Here is an 18,893-nt window from a genome sequence, read left to right on the forward strand (position 1 = left end):
ACCCTCTCTGTTGCCTCCTGAAGTGGGGACTGAGTCCCTCCCTCCCTGGAAGGGCTGTGGGAGGACAGAGGGACGGAGAGCACAGGCTGCGTCAGGCACACAGGAGCAGGGCCAGGACGTGGCCTTGAACCCCGGGGAGCTGGCCTTGGGCACCGGCTATCTTACGAGCCACGGCCCTGGGTCAGACCAGCCTGGGTACCCACGTTCCCCATGACCTGAGCTGCAATGTGGGGGTAAATACGGCGATACAATCACATGATGAGCACGCATCCACCGCCAGCCCCCAGCTGAGTGCTCTCACGCTCACACCCACTCATCACCTCCCGGTCACAGGAACCCGAGGTCGCCCCCTTGTACACTGGGGGAAGCGCCGACCCAGAGGTTGAGCAACCGGCTCAGGTTCACACCCAGGAGGACTCGAGCCCAGGCACTCAGGCACCTTCTCCCACGTTCACACCTCTCTGCTGAGCTGCGGGAACAGGGCGCTCCTCAGCGCCCGTTCATGAAGGTGAGGTGACCTCACACGCCCGGGCTCCGATGCTCGGAGCGGAGTCCCGTGCGCCAGAAGGCGCGGGGGCGACTCCTGGTCAGGGCATGTGCCTAGGTTGCAGGTTCAATCCCCCGTCGGGGTGTGTACGTGAGGCAACCGATGGTGTATCTCTCTCACATTGACGTTTCTCTCTCACTCTTCCTCTCTCAGTAAAAAGAAAGACATCACACAGGCAAAGTCCTGAACACAGAGCCATGGGAGGTGTCCGACGAGCATTAGTCATTGTTGTAACTGATGCACTCATGCATCCACAGACCCTCACCGGGTGTGCAGGCTGTGGCCGGCTCTCTCGTTTACATCCGTAAACAAGACGAGGATGTCTGCCCTCGGGGGCTTCGTCAGCACTGTTATCACGGCATGACCGTCTCCATCAACATCACTGTTACCATCATGGCCATCGCCATCATGATCATCTTCAAGACCATCATTGCCACCATTGTCACCACTACAATCATCTCCACACCATCATCACCACCATCGTCACCACCATCCCCATGATCATCATCGTCGCCATCACCACCATCGTCACCACCATCCCCATGATCATCATCGTCGCCATCACCACCATCATCACCACCATCCCCATGATCATCATTGTCGCCATCACCCCATCGTCACCCCCACAATCATCTCCACCACCATCATCACCATCACCATGATCATCATTGTCGCCATCTCTCCATCATCATCAACACCATCACCATGGTCATCATTGTCATCATCATTTCCATCATCGTCACCATCACCACCATCATCACCCCTACAATCATCTCCACCACCAACACCATCACCATGATCATCATCGTCGCCATCACCACCATCGTCACCCCTACAATCATCTCCACCACCATCACCACCATCGTCACCACCATCCCCATGATCATCATTGTCGCCATCACCCCATCGTCACCCCCACAATCATCTCCACCACCATCAACATCATCACCATGATCATCATCATCACCATCATCACCACTACAATCATCTCCACACCATCATCACCATCTCTCCATCATCATCAACACCATCACCATGGTCATCATTGTCATCATCATCTCCATCATCGCCACCATCATCACCATGATAATCATCTTCATCGCCATCAGCAATCATCCCCATCACCACTATGATCATCTTCATCACCATCACACCATCATCATCTCTATCACCATCATCACCTCCACCACCATGATCATCTCCATCACCATCATCACCACCATCATCTTCATCTCCATCATCACCTCTACCACCATGATCATCATCTCCATCATCACTATGATAATCATCTTCATCACCATCCTCACCACCATCACCATGATCATCTTCATCACCATCACCACCATCATTATCTCCACCACCATCACCATGATCATCATTGTCATCATCTCCACCATCATCACCATGATAACCATCTTCATCACCATCATCATCACCATCAACCTCACGAGCATCGTCTTCACCGTCAGAATCACCATCATCGCGCCCATCACCATGACCGCCATCCCCCTCACCACCTTCACGGTACCTGTGCTATTCACAAACTGATCAGTCTTGTGATTCCATCTCTCCGGGGCTCCTCTACTCCCCCAGAAACGTCACCCACATCTGGTTTTTAATTTGATACTTTGGTTTTCCTTTTTTGGTTGGGAATGTCTCACGCCCCTCAAGTCCCAGAGAGGGTCACACGTCTCCCCGGAGAGGCCTCTCTTCCTCCTCTGGGGTGGTGGTGGTTGGGGCAGGTGTGCTGGGGGGCCAGGCGACCTCTGCCAGTCTCTTCACAACCTCACCCAGCTGCCCCAGGCCCTGGGCAGCCTCCACCAGCTGGGTCAGCCCCAGTCCCAGGGCTTGGCGCTCCCGCTGGTCCCGCTCCAGGGCCTGGGTCAGCCCCTGCAGCTGGTGGCCCACGTCCCTCACAGCCGCCACCAGCTCCAGCAGGGCGGGCGGCTCGCAAGCCATGACCCTGACAGGTGGCACCGGGGCCACGCAGGGGCCGAGGGGGCCTGGGCTCTGGCCGGGGATTGGCCCCGGGGTGAGATGGTCAGGAGGAGGTTGCTCTAAGGGGTGGGCCATGGGGGGCAGGCGGAGGTCCGGCCTCACAGTGGGGTCAGGGGCTGCGTGCGGGGTCGGAGGAGGTGGAGGGGTCAGTCCGTGGCTCTGGCTGCTGGACGGCTTGAAGTCCTCCGTGCATGGGGCGTCCGTGCTTGGGGCTGGAGAGGGGCTGGAGGGGTTGGACTCTGCATCTGGAGAGGGCTCTAGGCTGGACACATGGGAAGGGGAGGGATGAGGGGCCCCCATGAAGGTCCACTGGGGGTGCAGGCTGGGCTTGGCTGTCGGTGCGGGAGTGGGGGAGGGGAGTTCTGTTTCCGAGGGAGTTAAAAGGGACTTAGTGGTGACCACAGGGGCTGAGGTAGGGCCAGGAGCCAAGGCGGGGTGAGTAGTGGTCGTAGGGTGAGGGGTCGTGGTGGGGTGAGGGGTCGTGGTGGAGTGAGGGGCAGTGACAGGGTAAGGGATTGTGATGGGATTAGGGGTTGATGTGGGTTGAGAGGTTGTGGGGAGGTGAGGGGTCGTGGAGGGGAAAGGGGTTGTGGCTGGGTGAGCAGCTGTGGCTGGTTGCAGGGTTGTGGAGGGGTGAGGGATCGTGATGGGATGAGGGATCGTGATGGGATGAGGGGTCGTGGTGGGGTGAGGGGTCGTGGTGGCATGAGGGGTCGTGGTGGGGTGAGGGGTCGTGGTGGGCTGAGGGGTCGTGGTGGGCTGAGGGGTCATGGGGGGGTGAGAGGTCGTGGTGGAGGGAGGGGTGGTGGGGGAAGGGCTTGTGGAGTGGCCAGGGGATCCCGAAGGTTCTGGGACTGTGTCGGGGTACAGGGTGGTGTCCGGGCCTGGGGGTGCGCCAGATCCGGAGGTCACCTCTGAGGTGGGGGAAAGGCCAGTCGCAGCAGCTGGTGCAGAGGGGTCAGAGGTCAGTTCTTTGGGCGAGGTGGGCGGCGGGGTGGGAGAAGGCTCTGCGGTCAGCGCTGCACCCACGGAGGCCTCCAGGGTGGATACAGGCAGGCCGGGGGTCGAGGTGAGGTCAGGCCGAGTGTCCGCAGGGGGCGAGGTCGCCTCCGTGGACGGTGACGCTGCGCGGGGGGTGAGCTGTGGCGCCGCCTGGGAGGCCACTGGGGGGCCCGGGGAAGGGGCGGGGGGCGCCGTCCTGGCCGCTGTGAGCCGCAGCCGGTGCTCGGGCCCCGGTTTCTTCCCAGGACCTGGAGGAGGAGAGATGGACAGTGAGGTCAGTCTGCCCCGCCCACCCCACGGCCAGGATCGGACGGCCAATCGGAAGGCGCAGAGCCTCGTGACGTCACCGGTCGCCGGCAGATTCACCGCGCCCCCTTGCTCCCCCTTCCCCCGCCCCTGTCGCCAAGCGCCACCTGGCGGCCTCCACTGCAGGAGGGTGCAGGGGGGGGTGAGGTGGGAGGCGGCGGGGGGCGGGGGCGGGGGGGTGCTGGTGGGAAAGTGGGGGAGATGGGAGGTGGAAGGGGGAATGAGGGGGTGCGGGAATGGAGGGGTGGGAGAGGGGAGGATGGGGTGAGGGGATGGGTTGCGGGAAGGGGCAGAAACGTGGGGGGATGCAGGACGGTGGGGGATGAAAGGGGTGTGGGAGCATGCAAGAAGAAGCGGAATCCGGAATCCGGGAGAGTTGGGGGATGTGGGGGTGTGGAGGGTATGGGCAGGATGGAGGGGGCGGAGGGCAGGGGGCGGAGGGCAGGGGGGATGCAGAGGGTAAGAGGGAGGGTGTGAGAGGTGCCTTTAGGTGCAGAAGCAGGAGGGGTGGAGCAGGAGATTCGGAAGAGCCATCTCAGTAATCAAGGTACATGTGTTTGTGCCGTATTTTAAAACAATCAAAGTTAATGCGAAAGCCCTGACCGGTGTGGCTCAGTGGATAGAGCGTCGGCCTGCGGACTGAAGGGTCCCGGGTTCGATTCAGCCCAAGGCCATCTACCTTGGTTGCTGGCACATCCCCAGTAGGGAGTGTGCAGGAGGCAGCTGATCCATGTTTCTCTCTCGTCAATGTTTCTAACTCTCTATCCCTCTCCCTTCCTCTCTGTAAAAAAATCAATAAAATATATTTTTTTAAAATTAATGGGAAACATCCACGATGAACGGAATGTCAACATTTCAACCCAAGACAATACCTGATGGAGCTGAGATTAGGGGACCCCGGTGAGGTCGGTGGGATCCTGTCTTTATTTAAAATGTCAATATTGCTGAAACCGGTTTGGCTCAGTGGATAGAGCGTCGGCCTGCGGACTGAAAGGTCCCGGATTCGATTCCGGTCAAGGGCACGTACGTTGGTTGCGGGCACATCCCCAGTAGGAGATGTGCAGGAGGCAGCTGGTCGATGTTTCTCTCTCATCGATGTTTCTAACTCTCTATCCCTCTCCTTTCCTCTCTGTAGAAAATCAATAAAATATATATTTAAAAATTAAATGTATTTAAAAACAATAAATAAATAAAATGTCAATATTTCGTTCACTGTGGCTTATTTTCCCATTAATTTTGACTTTTAAAACTATTGTATGAAGATTTTATTGATCCTGATTATTGTGAGTTTGGGCGCCTCCTAAAGGTAGGACCCAATTAGAAGCCTCATCCTGGTTCAGGTTGGGCATCAGCCCTGCTGGCTCAGGAAGGTTGCTGGTTCGATTCCCCCTCAGGGCACAGGCCAGGGTTTCAGGCTTGACCCCCTGTAGGGGGCGTGCAGGAGGCAGCTGGTGGATATTTCGCTCTTGCATCGATGTTTTTCTCTTCCTCTCTCTCCCTCTCCCTTCCTCTCTCTCTAAACATGAATAAACTATTTTGAAAAAGTTAACCCTTTTTTCCAGATGAGGGAAGTCAGGCCAGGAAGGTAAGTAACTTGCCCAAAGTCACACACACACACACACACACACACACACACACACACACACACACACACAGAGTTTGCACGTTGCAGGGACAAGATTTGAACCCAGGTCCTTTGTACTCAGAGTCAAGGCCATTAAGTATCACTTTCTAGTGATGGGGGTGCTCTGTGGTCCCGTGTGGTCCCATGTGGTCCCCTGTGGTCCGTGTGGTTACTGAGCCCTTCACATGTGCCTCATTCCACTCAGAAACGCAATGTTTTCTTTTCCACATTTTTGATTCAGTTAAGTTTGGATCACCACCTGTGCTGGAAGCTTAGAGCAAGCATGTCAAACTCGCGGCCCACAGCGAATATTTTTGCAACCCGGCAAATAGAATGGTATGTCAGAAATGTTTCAATAAAAATTTTGTAACTTAATGTTTACAATATCCTGTTATACATAATTATTAACAACAAACTACAACGTTCGCTAGAGACTGATGACTATAATCCTATTGCATTCATTTCCCTTACGTGCCTTACAAACAGGGCACCATTTCTCTCCACTAACACCAGCAGCGAATACTCTAGCAGCCGATGGCCACGTCATTAGTCTTGGACTGACTTGTTTGGTGTGCACAACAGGAACTATTTCGCTTTTGGAGAACAAGAAAAATAGGTTTATTTGCGTGACACTTATGAATTTGTGCAGTTCTTCCGTATCTGGGAAGTTCATGTTCAAGAAAAAAATTAATTTTTATTAAAATGTTCTATTATTTTGTGTTAACAACAACTCATTTATTTCAGCCTTTTGCATTCAGCACGTCTCTATCGACATAAACCCACGTTTCTATGAAAATGGAAGCTTTTGTTTTTTTGTGGCCACATCCACTTAGACCTTGTTTATTCGGACCGTGGGAGCCTGTGAGTTTGACACACTTGCTCTGGGCATCCCAGGCGCCCTGCCCCCGTCTGCAGGGGTGAGAAGCAGGTGTGTGGGGGGGGGCTCGGCCTCCAGCCAGGTCGCCTGGGTGTAAACCCCAGCTCCTTGCTTCCCTGCTGGACTAAGGTGGGCACACTGCTTAACTGCCTTGACTCCATTTCTTCCCCATCTAGACACCATGGATGGTCCTCGACCCTTCCATGTAGAACTGTGATTAGGACTCGGGGAGGCTGTGTGTGTACAGAGCGCTTAGCACGATGCCTAGCATGTAATACGCCCTCTCACGATTATCGATACTGTCAGAGGCCTTGACGCCTGTGCCTCGGTTTCTCCCACCTGTGAAACGGGCATCATTACGGCCCCTCCATCACAGCGCCCATGTGGATGTGACCAGGATTAAAGGAGTAGAACGTACCAAGTACTTAGAATAGCGCCTGATAGATAGCATATCGCTCAATACGTTGTCATCGTTTTTAATGACTTCGAGAATCCCAGCTTACTGAGATACTGTCAGGGCTCAGATGCCTAGAGTGATACTGATTTTTTTCAAAAAATCCTCACCCAAGGATTTGTTGTTATTGATTTTAGGGAGAGGGAGAGGGAGAGAAACATCAATCGCTTGCCTCCGGTATCTGCCCCAACCAGGGGATGCATCTGAGACCTGGGCGTGTGCCCTGACCGGGAATCGAACCTGAAACCTCTTTGGTGCATAGGATGCTGCTCTGACCAGCTGAGCCACCGCCAGGGCCAGAGCGGTCTTACTGATGGCTCATTTCTCAGACCCAAGGTGCAGAGAGCTAAGCTGATCATACCCCTCTGTATGTTGTCACCAACAGCCCCTATACCAGTGATGGCGAACCTATGACACGCGTGTCAGAGGTGACACGCGAACTCATTTTTTTTGGTTGATTTTTCTTGGTTCAATGGCATTTAAATATATAAAATAAATATCAAAAATATAAGTCTTTGTTTGACTATGGTTGCAAAGATCAAAAAATTTCTATGTGTGACACGGCACCAGAGTCAAGTTAGGGTTTTTCAAAATGCTGGCACGCCGAGCTCAGAAGGCTCGCCATCACTGCCCTACACTGTCTCTTCTTGCTTTATTCTTCTCCTCTTTGTCCCCAGTCTCCATCCCTCTCACCTCCCATAGGTACCTCCACGAATGTACTTAACATATGTCCTTAAACATATGTGTGTGTTTTTTTCAAATATATTTTTTGTTGATTTCAGAGAAGAAGGGAGAGGGAGAGAGAGACAGAAACATCAATGATAAGAATCATTGATCGGCTGCCTCCTGCACGCCCCCTACTGGGGATCAGCCTGCAACCCGGGCATGTGCCCTTGACCGGGAATCGAACCATGACCTCCTGGTTCATAGGTCGACGCTCAACCACTGAGCCCACCATTTTCTTATTGATTTGTCCGAGTGGCTTGCACAGTATAGGTTAGGGTTTCTGAGCCTCGGATCACTGACATTTGGGATGGGATGAGTCGTGGGGGGGGGGGGGGGGGCTTCCCTGTGACTGCGGTTGTGTGACAACATCCCTGCGGCCGCCCCTTGAGGCTCCAAGTCGTGACAATCAAACCATCGTCAGAGAGTGGCCATTGCCCCAGGCGAGGACCTGGTGTAGGCAGCAGCCCCTTGTTTTGGGATACATTTCTGCTGGGTCTTTCTGGGTTACGGTTGGGGCTCCACTGAGGAATTTGGGGTCCATCTCTCTACCCCACCACACAAGTGTCCTCGTCCCCTCGCCCCAGCCACAGGCCTCACCTGTGTCTCCACGAACCCTTGGAGCTGGAGGGGGTTCACCTGGGCTCCTGGTGGTGCCGGTGGTAAGAGTGGGTCCAGGCGCGCCCGTGGTGGGGGTCCCCGTGGCCACGGCCCCTCCTGAAGGCGTGCCCCTTTTCCAGGAAGGCTCGGAACCATCCTCGCCACCTGGGGAGATATGGAGAGCTGGGTCCCCCCTGGATGGAGAGCTGGGTCCCCCTGGATGGAGAGCTGAGTCCCCCCTGGATGGAGAGCTGGGTCCCCCCAGGATGGAAAGCTGGGTCCCCCCTGGATGGAGAGCTGAGTCCCCCCTGGATGGAGAGCTGGGTCCCCCCAGGATGGAGAGCTGGGTCCCCCCTGGATGGAGAGCTGGGTCCCCCAGAATGGAAAGCTGGGTGTCCCCCTCCCTTCCACTCTCTCTAAAAGAAAGATCAATGGAAAATATCCTCGGGTGAGGATTAACCCCCCAAAATAAAGTAATAATAATAACAGTAACCAAGTGGACCCCGTGTAATCACACACAGCCTTAAACCTGGAGAACTCCCCCAGCTGTAGTGACAGAGGAAGACGTGAAGACAGAAGGAGGGCCAGACAGAGAGGCAAGTTGCAGACAGAGGAAGGGCCATGGCCCAAGGCATGCGGTGGCTTCCGGACGAGAGAGGAGGCAAGGGAGCCGTCTCCCCGGAGCCCCGGCAGGGATGCAGCCCCGCGAGGCTCGGGGCCTCCGACCCACAGACCCGCAGAATGAGCTGGCGCTGTCTGCAGCCACTATGCGTGGGGGGGGAGGGGTTGGGGTGGGGGGCCGCAGCCACAGGCACTGACCAGCAAAACACAGGCCGAGCTGCGTCTGGGGGAGAGGACAGCGTCCTGGGCGGGCAGGGCCACCGTCCAGCTGCAGCCTCTGCTCCCCTGAGAGCGCCCTCCCTCCGGTGTCCACGGTGCAAACCCTACATCTCCAGCGTGAGGTTCCCCTGATTGCCCAGCTAAACCATCACCCCTCCCCGGACCCGCAGCTGTTGCTCATTTACGGTAAATCGCTCTAACAACCAGTGGTCTGCGGCTTTCCAAAATTTCACACACAGTTTGCTCACTGGCTTGGGACCTGGGTCCCCCCCCCCCCCAAGTTCTAATCCCAGGGGGAGCCACAGCTGAACCCCCATGAGTTGGACTGCAGAGCTCACGTGTGTAATTACTTCAGTGATTCGGTAATCTTTCCCAGTCCAAGGAGCAAAATGCGTGTAAAATCGTTTAAAATGAATCTCAAGTCCGGCCGGCATGGCTCAGTGGTTGCACCTGGGCCTATGAACCAGGAGGTCACTGTTGGATTTCCGGTCAGGGCACATGCCCAGGTTACGGGCTCCATTCCCGGTGTGGGGCATGCAGGACGCAGCCGATCCATGATTCTCTCCCATCACTGATGTTTCTATTTCTCTCCCTCTCCCTTCCTCTCTGAAATCAATAAAAAATCTATAATAATAAAAGCATAATATGCTAATTAGACTGGATGACCTTCCAGACGAAGTCAGGGCTACGAGGGATGACGGTGCCGGCAGCCGGGGAAAGGAAGCCCTACTCTTAGACGAATTTTGTGCACCGGACCTCTAGTATTTTTTAAAAAACAAACTGGATCCCAAGCGTGGCACCTGAGTTCAAGTTTACCTTCTCTGAGCCTCGCTGTGTTCCCCCACCTGAAACCTGGGTGTCAGGACAGGAGCTATGTCGCCCCGTTGTGGGAACCTGCATGCCCCGGAGTCAGTGAGCTCTCCTGGACTCCCCACGGGGACCCCGGAGCTGTTTCCTTCAGAAGCAGAAACTGAGGCCCAAAGACGCAGAGTCCTATTTTTCAAGGTCACCCTGCTCACTGGCTAGGGGTCTGGGGGTTCCCCCAGATCACACACACGTGAGCTCTGCAATCCAACTCACGGGGGGGGGGGGTTCAGCTGTGGCTCACCTTTCAGGGTCACCTAGTGAGGCTGGAATTCACATCAGCTGTCCCTCCCACTCGCCACCCCACACCGCCCCGCCCCTCCCTCCAGTCTCCCCGTCCCTCAGCTCGCATGTGGGACTGTCCGGGATTTCCCCGCGCGGGGTGCAGCTCTGCACGGATCTGCGCTCAGCGCTGCCTTCTCCCTCCAGGAGGGAAAGGGACTCCCGCCCGGACCGCCCCCCTGCGCAGCTGCACGCGCCCAGCACCTGGCCGTCTCCGCCACTAGGGGGCGCCGTGGGATAAGGAGGCAGAGAACAAAGGGCCTGCAATCCAGGCCACACTGCACCGCGCAGCATCACCTCCAGAAACTGGACAATATACACCCTAATTCACGACTTGCCCCCCCTCTCCTCCCCGCACAAATGGCAGAGCCCCCAGGGCCTGCTCCTCTTCCCCTTTCCCCGACACCCACAGCCACGCCGCGGGGCCACAGCCGCGCCGCGCCCCGGCCTTTATTGCCGCGGGCGTGGCCAGCCGGCCAATCAGAGGCGCAGCGCGCCGGTGACGTCAGAAGATAGCTCCTCCCACCCCTCTATCCTCCGCCCCGCCCCTCTGGCGCCGGGCTGCAGTGTGCGCATGCGTGCTGGGCTGGTGGGAAAGGCGGGAAAGGCCCGAGGGGCGTGGTCCTCCGGGAACCGGGGAAGAAGCCACCTGCGAGGGATGGGGAGGGTGCGAGGCGGGCGACCGGGGATAAAATGAGCGGGAGGAGGAGAGATGTGCAGCCGCAGAGATGGAGGGAGAGAGACCGGGAGACGGGGGCGCCCTGCTGGCCAGGGCAGGGGTCAGACTGGGGACAGACCCTCCATGCAGGTGTCCCCCCACCTCTGAGCCACAGCCCCACCCGAGCACAGCATGCACTTGGAGAAGGGGTTTGAGGGAGCCAAGGTTGGGGTGATCACATGGGCACAGGGTGGCCCCGGGGCCCCGGAGTCCGGCTCTGGATCGAGGGCGCAGGCTTGGGTATCCCAGCAGAACCCGAGGCCCCAGTAGGTTACTGGGGGGACATGGGCTGGGGCTGGGCTCAGCCCGATCTGTTCTCAGAGATACACGGGGTCCCCTCTCCCAGGCTCTGGAGGAGAGCCGGGGCGGGGAAGGGTTTTAGGGTCCCTGGGGCCCAGGAAGCATGCCCAGATGTCTTCGACCCTGCGGCCCAGCAGGAGGGTCTTTGTGGAAACCCTGCAGGGGAGGGGGGTGCACGGAGGCCCCGCTGCCGCTGGCCATGCTCCTCACCTGGGCCCGGAAGGCGCCTCATCTCTGGGGAGGGGACCCCAGGGCTCCGGGTGCTGCCCCAGGAGGCAGTGTGTCCAGGCACCCCTGCAGCGGGGGTGCCCTGGGCCAGGTCCTCTCCGGAGGTGGGGTCCCACGTCCAGGCGGGGTAGTCCTCCTCGTCGGCGTGGCCTTGGGAGAAATCGGGAGAGGTCTGGCCCTGTCCGGCCTCGGGGGTGCCCCTGCAGAGTCTCCCGGGGCGCCCGCCGCCCCAGTACCAGTGCAGGTCAGCACTACGTCCTCCTCGTGGCCGCAGTTGTGCTGTCCCCAGGGCCCCGCGGGGCAGTCGCTCAGCGAGGCCTCCGTCCCTTTGCAGCCCACGTCGTCCAGCCAGATGGGCCCGGTCCCGGGACCGTAGTGGGTTTTGCCCACGCGGGGCCGGACTCGTCCACAGCCCAGCTCCCCGCAGGCCACGGTGCTGTCCCGCAGGTCCCACTTGTCATCGCACACTGTCCCCCAGAGTCCAGCGTGCCACACCTCCAGCCGGCCGGCACACCGGTTAGGCCCATCGGCCAGACGAACCCGGAAGGGGCCTGCAGTGGGAGGCCCCGGGTCAGGAGGGGTCACCTGGGGTCAGCCTCGCCCCTTCATGTGCCCACCACTCACCTGATCCCCTGGGGGAGCCCCCGGTGGGGGAGGGGGCTGGGTCTTTGGATGACTCTGGAGGGCCTTCTGCTGGGGTCTTGGCTGATGGCTCCACCGGGGACAGAGAGGTTACCTCTCCGGGATCTTGAGTGGTCGTCATTGTCACAGTCTTAGAGGTCCGCTCCCAGGGGGCTCGGGGGGTCGGCGTTGTGCTGGTATGTGAGGTCAGCTTGCGGGGGGCCTCGGTGGTCAGGGCTGCGGTGGTCCTGGAGCTCAGTTCAGGGGGGCCCCGCGTGCCCGGGCCCCTGGAGTGTTTAGTGGTCGGCGTCCCGGGGCCCGGAGTGGCCGGCCTCTTTGGGTGCTTGGTCACCCACTTCTTGGTGCTCTTGGGCATCTTCCCGGGGGCCTGGGTGGTTCTCTCGGGGACACTGGGGCTCAGCCCTGCGGGGGGCTTGGTGGCCGGCTCCCCCGGGAGCCAGGCGTCCGGGTCTCTGCCCAGGCCGGGGAGCCAGCTCCAGCTGAAGGGGTCTGCGATGGAGTCCAGGCCGGGGGTCCCTGGAAGGAGGAAGGGAAGACGGGGGCGGTGGCAGACCTCGAGGTGCCAAGGTTGTCCGGCCATGCCCCTCCCTTCCTCTCCTCTCCCCTCCCCAGTCAGTCACCAGGCTCCCATTCATTCATTCATCCATTCATTCTCTTATTTTCCTTTTCATATTTTTAAAAATATATTTGTATTGATTTCAGAGAGGAAGGGAGAGGGAGTTTCCTGCCGCGGACCTTCCCCTGGCTTCTCTCCCCGTCCCCGTGCCCCTACGTCCCCTTCCTCTCATCTTGGGGGGGACGAAGCTCGCTCTGTGTGGGAGACCTCCCTGACTCGGACAACTCTGCCACTTGGTTGCTGTGTGACCTTGGGCTAGTTACTCAACCACTCTGTGCTTCAGAATCTTCATCAGTAACCAGACATAGCACCCCCCAACCTGGCCTGACTGTGAGGTGTGAATGCAGTCACGGGTGGGAAAACACCCAGCCCAGGGCGTGGGCACAGGAGGCAGGTGCTCCGTGGACATTAATGTGGATGCTAGTTCCTGCTCCCTCCTCCAGGAAGCCCTCCGGGAGCCGATGGCTGGCAAGGGCTCCTTACCAGTGCACATGACGCCGACGTCCTCGTTGTGAGCGCAGTTGTGCTTCCCCCAGGCAGCGGCAGGGCAATCAAGGAGCGACGCCTCGGTCCCCACACACGCCACGTCGTCCAGCCAGATGGGGCCGGAGCCCCAGCCGAAGCGGCCTGCAGAGGGGTCCGGCTGCCGAGCCCCCCCGCAGCCCAGCTCCCGGCAGACCACAGTGGAGTCCCGCGGGTCCCAGCTGTCGTCGCACACGGTGCCCCAGCGCCCGGCATGCCACACCTCCAGCCGGCCTGAGCATCTGCTGGGCCCGGCTACCAGCCGCAGCTGCGGGGAGCCTGGGGCGGGAGAGACCCAGAGAATTAGGGTTGAGGAGGCCTCTGCTCTCTGCGCCCTCCCCCGCCCCCCCCCCCCCCCATCCTTCCTCCCGGCAGCAAGCATTTCCGGAGCCCGTGCTGTGCCATCGGCACTGGCACAGAGATCAAGGGCCAGGCAGTGCGTGGTTCCTGGGGAGCTCAACACAGAATCACCATGGGAGCCAGACATCCCACTCCTAGGGACCCACCCCACAGGGGAGCGTGGTTTTCAAACAGACCCCGGAACGCAAAGGTCACAGCAGCTCTATTCACAAAGCCAGAGGCTGGGGAAGCCCTAAAATCCCACCCACGGGTAAATGGACACACAAAACCTGGCCCATCAGTGCAATGGAATATTACGCAGCCATGAAAAAGGAAGGAGCCCTGGCTGGTGTGGCTCAGCAGATACAGTGTCGGCCTGCGGACTGAAGGGTCCCGGGTTCAATTCCGGTCAAGGGCACATGCCCAGGTTGCAGACTGATCCCCATTAGGGGGCGTGCAGGAGGCAGGCGATCAATGATTCTCTCATCATTGATGTTTCTATATCTCTCTCTAAAAATCAATAAAATTAATAATAATAATAATGCCTAGATTTCCAAACAGCCATGGTTGACCCACTCCTTCCAGGATCTGTGAGCAGGAGGCGGTCTTCAGGAAGCATCGTGCATTTCAAGACGGGACCGCAGGGCCTTAACGCAGCGAGGCCTCTGCACACCAGGCCTGGCACCTGCCCCTCCTCCCTGCCTCCTGAGACGGCCTCTGAGCAGAGGGGAAGGCACTGCGGCCCAGGGGGCGGGGGGTGGGGGGAGGAGCAAAACAGAAGCTAAGACCCCGTTTTGGGGAACAGAACCGACTCACCAGCTTCCGGCCCAGGCTCCCAAGGGGCCGTGGGGGAGGCCAGCGGCGGGGAGATGTCTGCGGTCCTCGAGGCGGGGCGCGCCGTGGGGGGCGGGGCCCTGGACGAGGCAGCCCTGGACTTGGAGTTGTTGCTGCCCTCAGCGGAGGCGGTGGGAGGGACGTAGGCGAGAGGCATACCTGGGCGGGGCGGGGAGGAGGGGTCACCACCTCCCCATGCTGCCCGCGCCTCGCCCCCTCCGCCGCAGACCCCGCCCTCCTCCGCCACAGGCCACGCCCCTTCACCACAGACCCCGCCCTTCTCCGCCACAGGCCACGCCCCCTCCGCCACAGGGCCCCGCCCACACCACAGGGCCCTGCCCTCCACCGACAGTCCCACTACAGGCCCCGCCCCCGCCACAGGGCCACGCCCCCTCCGCCACAGGCCTCCCCATTCTCGCCACAGGCCCCGCCCTCCATAGAAGGCCCCGCCCCTCCGCGTGGCCCCGCCCTCCATAGAAGCCCTGCTCCGCCACAGGCCACTCAGGGTGATGCGGTTTCCCTGGTGGGACCGGGCAGGTAGGAAGTGTGAAGAACCGAGGAAGTGGGGCAGGGGGTCCCGAGGGAAACACGCAGCCCCCCACGTGGTGCCCTCCACCCGCGGGAGCCCCTCACCGTCGCACACGGCCCCCGCGTCCTCCCGGTGGTGACAGTCGTGCTGGCCCCAGGGCCTGGACGCGCAGAAGCGCAGCGCCGTCTCGTTCCCCCTGCACCGCAGATCGTCCAGGAGGATGGGCCCGGCGCCCTCCCCGAAGAAGGCGCCCCCGGGGGCGGCCAGCGCCCCCCCGCAGCCCAGCTCCCGGCAGGCCACCGCCGCGTCGCGCAGGTCCCAGGCGTCATCGCACACGGTCCCCCAGCGCCCGCCGTGCCACACCTCCAGGCGGCCCGCGCACCCGTGGGGGCCGTCGGCCAGGCGCAGCCGCGGGGCGGGGCCTGGACGCGGGAGAGAGAACAGAGACGAACCGTGAGGCTTCCGCCCAGACGAGGCTGGACGCGAGGAAAGGCTACACGGAGCCGGGAGGTCCCTCGCTGAGCGTCCACCCCCCCGGCCCTGCCTGCCCAGGGGGGCGCAGGAGGCTGGCCCGGCCACACTGTTCTCCTCCGGGGCCTCCCTGGCCCGGCTCCCACCCCCCACACACACACCGCTGGGGGGCCATCCCCGTCTGAGGGCGCAGCCTGGGCCCCGTCCAGCACATCTGCCCAGCAGCCCCGGCGCCCAGGTGCGGGGCACGCACAGCTGTAAAGCAAAGATGCCTGCAGACCCGGCTGATGGCCTGGGGCTGGCGCTGGGGCAATCCTGTTCCACCCCCCCAGTCCGCCCCCTTCTCACTGAGAACTAACCACTGGTCCAGACAGTAACTTCTGGTTCTAGGGAGCATTTATGTTGGGGTCAGAACTGGACGCCACTGGAGGGCGCAGTTCAGTTCATCCCTACCTGCCAATAAGGGGGGGGGGGGGGGCGGCTAGCTGGTTTGGCTCAATGTATAGAGCATCGGCCTGTGGAATGAAGGGTCCCAGGTTCGATTCCAGCCAAGGGCACATGCCTGGGTTGCGGGCTTGATCCCCAGTAAGGGGTGTGCAGGAGGCAGCCAATCAATGATTCTCTCTCATCATTGATGTTTCTATCTCTCTCTCCCTTCTTCTCTAAAATCAATAAAATATATTAAAAAAATATGGGGGGCGTCACCCCCACTCAGTGCTCCAGGGCAGAGAACGCCTGCCTGCCGCCCCTCCTATGGGCAGGCGCTCCTGCAGCGTCTGAGAATTGGAGGTGTTAAGGCACCTGTGGCTCACTTCTCCCCGACAGCATAGCTGAAGCCTCCACTCACCTCCCTCTCTCTGGGGCCCCCTGTTTCCCACCCTGGGCAGGTGGAGGGGACCTCTCACCCGCCAGCCCCCTGGCCCTGCGCCCCACCCTGTCCGTTGGCCTTGGTCCCCACCATGCCCCACCATCCAGGATGCATCAGACAAGGGGAGACATAGCAGACCTGCGGGGGGTTTGGGGGGACCCAGGCTCCCGGCCGCGGACACACCTGTGCAGACCAGCCCCGCGTCCTCGCTGTGGTCACAGTTGCTCCGGCCCCAGGGGCTCCGGGGACAGTCCCGCAGGGCCTGCTCTCCGCCTCCGCAGCCCACGTCGTCCATCCACACGGGCCCTGAGCCGGGGCCGAATCTGGCCCCCCCAGGGGCGGCCAGCGCCCCCCCCGCAGCCCAGCTCCCGGCAGGCCACCGCCGCGTCGCGCAGGTCCCAGCCGTCGTCGCACACCGTCCCCCAGCGCCCCCCGTGCCACACCTCCAGGCGGCCGGCGCACCCGTGGGGGCCCGAGGCCAGGCGCAGCCGCTCTGGGGGACAGACAGGGGCCTGGGTGAGGCAGCCGGGAGGGTGCTGCTCTGAGCCCCCCAAACCCCCACACAGCCAGGCCACAGGGAGAGTGGGAATCTGATGGGGGGGCCTGGGTGCTGGGAGCAGACACCTGGAGGCCTTGATCGGGTCAGTAGGGGGCCGGGCCTGAGTCCTGAGGGCCACAGGTTTTTTGATTGTTTGCTTTTAGTCGTTTTTAAATTGAATTTTAGAAAAAGAGGAAGAGAGAGGGAGAGAAACAGTAATACGGATTGGCTGCCTCCTGCATAGTCCAGCCGCAACCCAGTCACGTGCCCTGAGCGGGAATCCAACTGGCAACCCCTGGGGTCACAGGATGATGCCCACCCCTGGGTCACCCCGGCCAGGGCTCGAGGCCGCAGGTTAGCAGGACACCTGCCCCCCATCTGGGTCTGCGGGGACTCACCCTGGCGGGGGGCTCCGGCCGTCAGCAGCGGGGCCCTGGTGGACTTGGCCTGCTTGGGCGGCCGGGCACTCTTCCTCCGGGAGCTGCTCTGGGGGGTCCCAGCCGGGCGGGGGGCTGGGAGGGAGACAGGAGGGAGGGCGGTCAGAAGCCCCTCACCCCTCCTCCTGCCTGGGGGCTGTGAGGGGCCCTCCGGGGATTGGGGAGGCCCGGGCATCTGACCGTCCCCAGGGCCGTCCGGGAAGGCCCCTCCCCTGGCTGAGCAGAAGCGGGTGAGTGCGGGTGGCTCACCGTACGTCACGGGGGGCTCCTCAGAGCTGGGCCCCAGCTCCCCGGGCAGCCCCGGCCAGGGGTCCCCAACCAGGATCGAAGGGGGGCCATCGGTGTCCCTGGAGTTGGCCACACGCTGACCTGCGGAAAGCCGTGGGTCTATGGGGGGCTGGCCCCAGAGAGGCCGGGCAGGCCCCTGGGTCCTGGAGGGAGAGCGCCGGCCCCTCGAGCGACGGGACTGAGGACTTGGGGTCCTCACCTGCGCAGACGACCCCCGCGTCCTCCTCGTGGGAGCAGACATGGGCCTTCCAGCCCCGGTGGGGGCACAGGCCCAGCTGCCCCTCGCCGCCCCGGCAGGCCAGCTCGCTCAGCCACACGGGCCCGGCGCCCTCCCCGAAGAAGGCACCTGGCGGGGCGGCCAGCGCGGCCCCGCAGCCCAGCTCCCGGCACGCCACCTCCGCGTCCCGCAGGTCCCAGCCGTCGTCGCACACGGTCCCCCAGCGCCCGCCGTGCCACACCTCCAGGCGGCCCGCGCACCCGTGGGGGCCGTCGGCCAGGCGCAGGCGCTCTGGGGGGCGGAGGAGAGGCTGTGACATTCTCCGGGGGCTCTGGGGCCGGGCTGTGCCCAGGGTGGGGCTGCAGGCCGGCGCCTGGCTACTGTGGGGACCCCCATTCCCGGGGCCCAGGAGAGCAGGGTGAGACCCTGATCCCTGTTGTAAGCGGGTGGCGGGTGTCTGGGTAGTTCTGAGGGGAAAGGGGCCTGAGGTCACAGCCGGATGAGGGGGGGGAAGAGGCAGGGTCCTGGGGGAGGGCAAGGCCAGGAATGGGGTGGGCTTGGAGCTGGGCAAGGCGGGCGGGGGCACTTACCAACCGCCTGGATCCCCGTCAGAGCCGCTGGAAGGGAGGGTGAGGGCGCGACACAGTGAGGGGCAGGCCCAGGGTCCTCTCTCGGCCCAGGGCCCTGGCCACACACACAGACACACACACGCACACCCTCTAACCTCTGAACCAACAACCTCCCGCACAGGACTCTGGGCCAAGGCGGGGCCCAGACGCCACAGGTCAGGGCTGGGGACCAGACCCTGTGCTCCCCAGAGACCTGGCTAAAGGTCGAGTGGTGGGTACACCCCCACAAGGGTCAGGGCTGCTGGGGGCGTGATGGGGGGCAAGCAGGTCCCTGGGGCTCCTCAGACGGTGGGACTGGGGGCGCAGAAGGCTGGGTCCCTGGAGGTCAGGCGGGGAGGCACGTGCCCGGCATCCCCGAGCACCAGGAACGGGCCCCAGAAATCTGAGTCCCTCCACTGATGAGCTCAGGGGTCAGAGGGCGGGGCCCAGCCCCCTGAGTCCCCGAGGAGAAGGGGGTCACTCACCCAGGAGGCAGGCCAAGACCCTCATGTCTGCAGAGTCCGGGGCAGGGATGGGGTGCGAGGGGGTGGGAGCTGCGAGGGGAGGGCCGCGGCCACGGGAGGACGGGACGGGGACGCGCCCGCGGAGGCGCCCTGGACC

At 61.4% G+C, this 18,893-nt stretch overlaps 1 protein-coding gene across 1 annotated transcript; it reads right to left on the reverse strand.

Annotated features, from left to right (window-relative positions):
* Positions 1 to 1,982: 1,982 nt before the first annotated feature.
* SSC5D (scavenger receptor cysteine rich family member with 5 domains) lies at positions 1,983 to 18,810 on the reverse strand. The gene is given in 15 exon segments (XM_070402021.1): positions 1,983 to 3,795; positions 8,132 to 8,296; positions 11,346 to 11,513; positions 11,600 to 11,914; positions 11,988 to 12,521; positions 13,105 to 13,422; positions 14,299 to 14,475; positions 14,950 to 15,267; positions 16,368 to 16,539; positions 16,541 to 16,677; positions 17,121 to 17,234; positions 17,409 to 17,528; positions 17,647 to 17,955; positions 18,255 to 18,281; positions 18,758 to 18,810. Coding segments are annotated over 15 exon segments (4,464 nt in total). The 5' UTR covers positions 18,783 to 18,810; the 3' UTR covers positions 1,983 to 2,230.
* Positions 18,811 to 18,893: the final 83 nt, after the last annotated feature.

Source organism: Myotis yumanensis, unplaced genomic scaffold, assembly GCF_028538775.1.
Source record: "Myotis yumanensis isolate MYYU_CA2020_CCGP unplaced genomic scaffold, mMyoYum1.0.hap1 SCAF_23, whole genome shotgun sequence".
NCBI classification, from domain to species: domain Eukaryota; kingdom Metazoa; phylum Chordata; class Mammalia; order Chiroptera; family Vespertilionidae; genus Myotis; species Myotis yumanensis.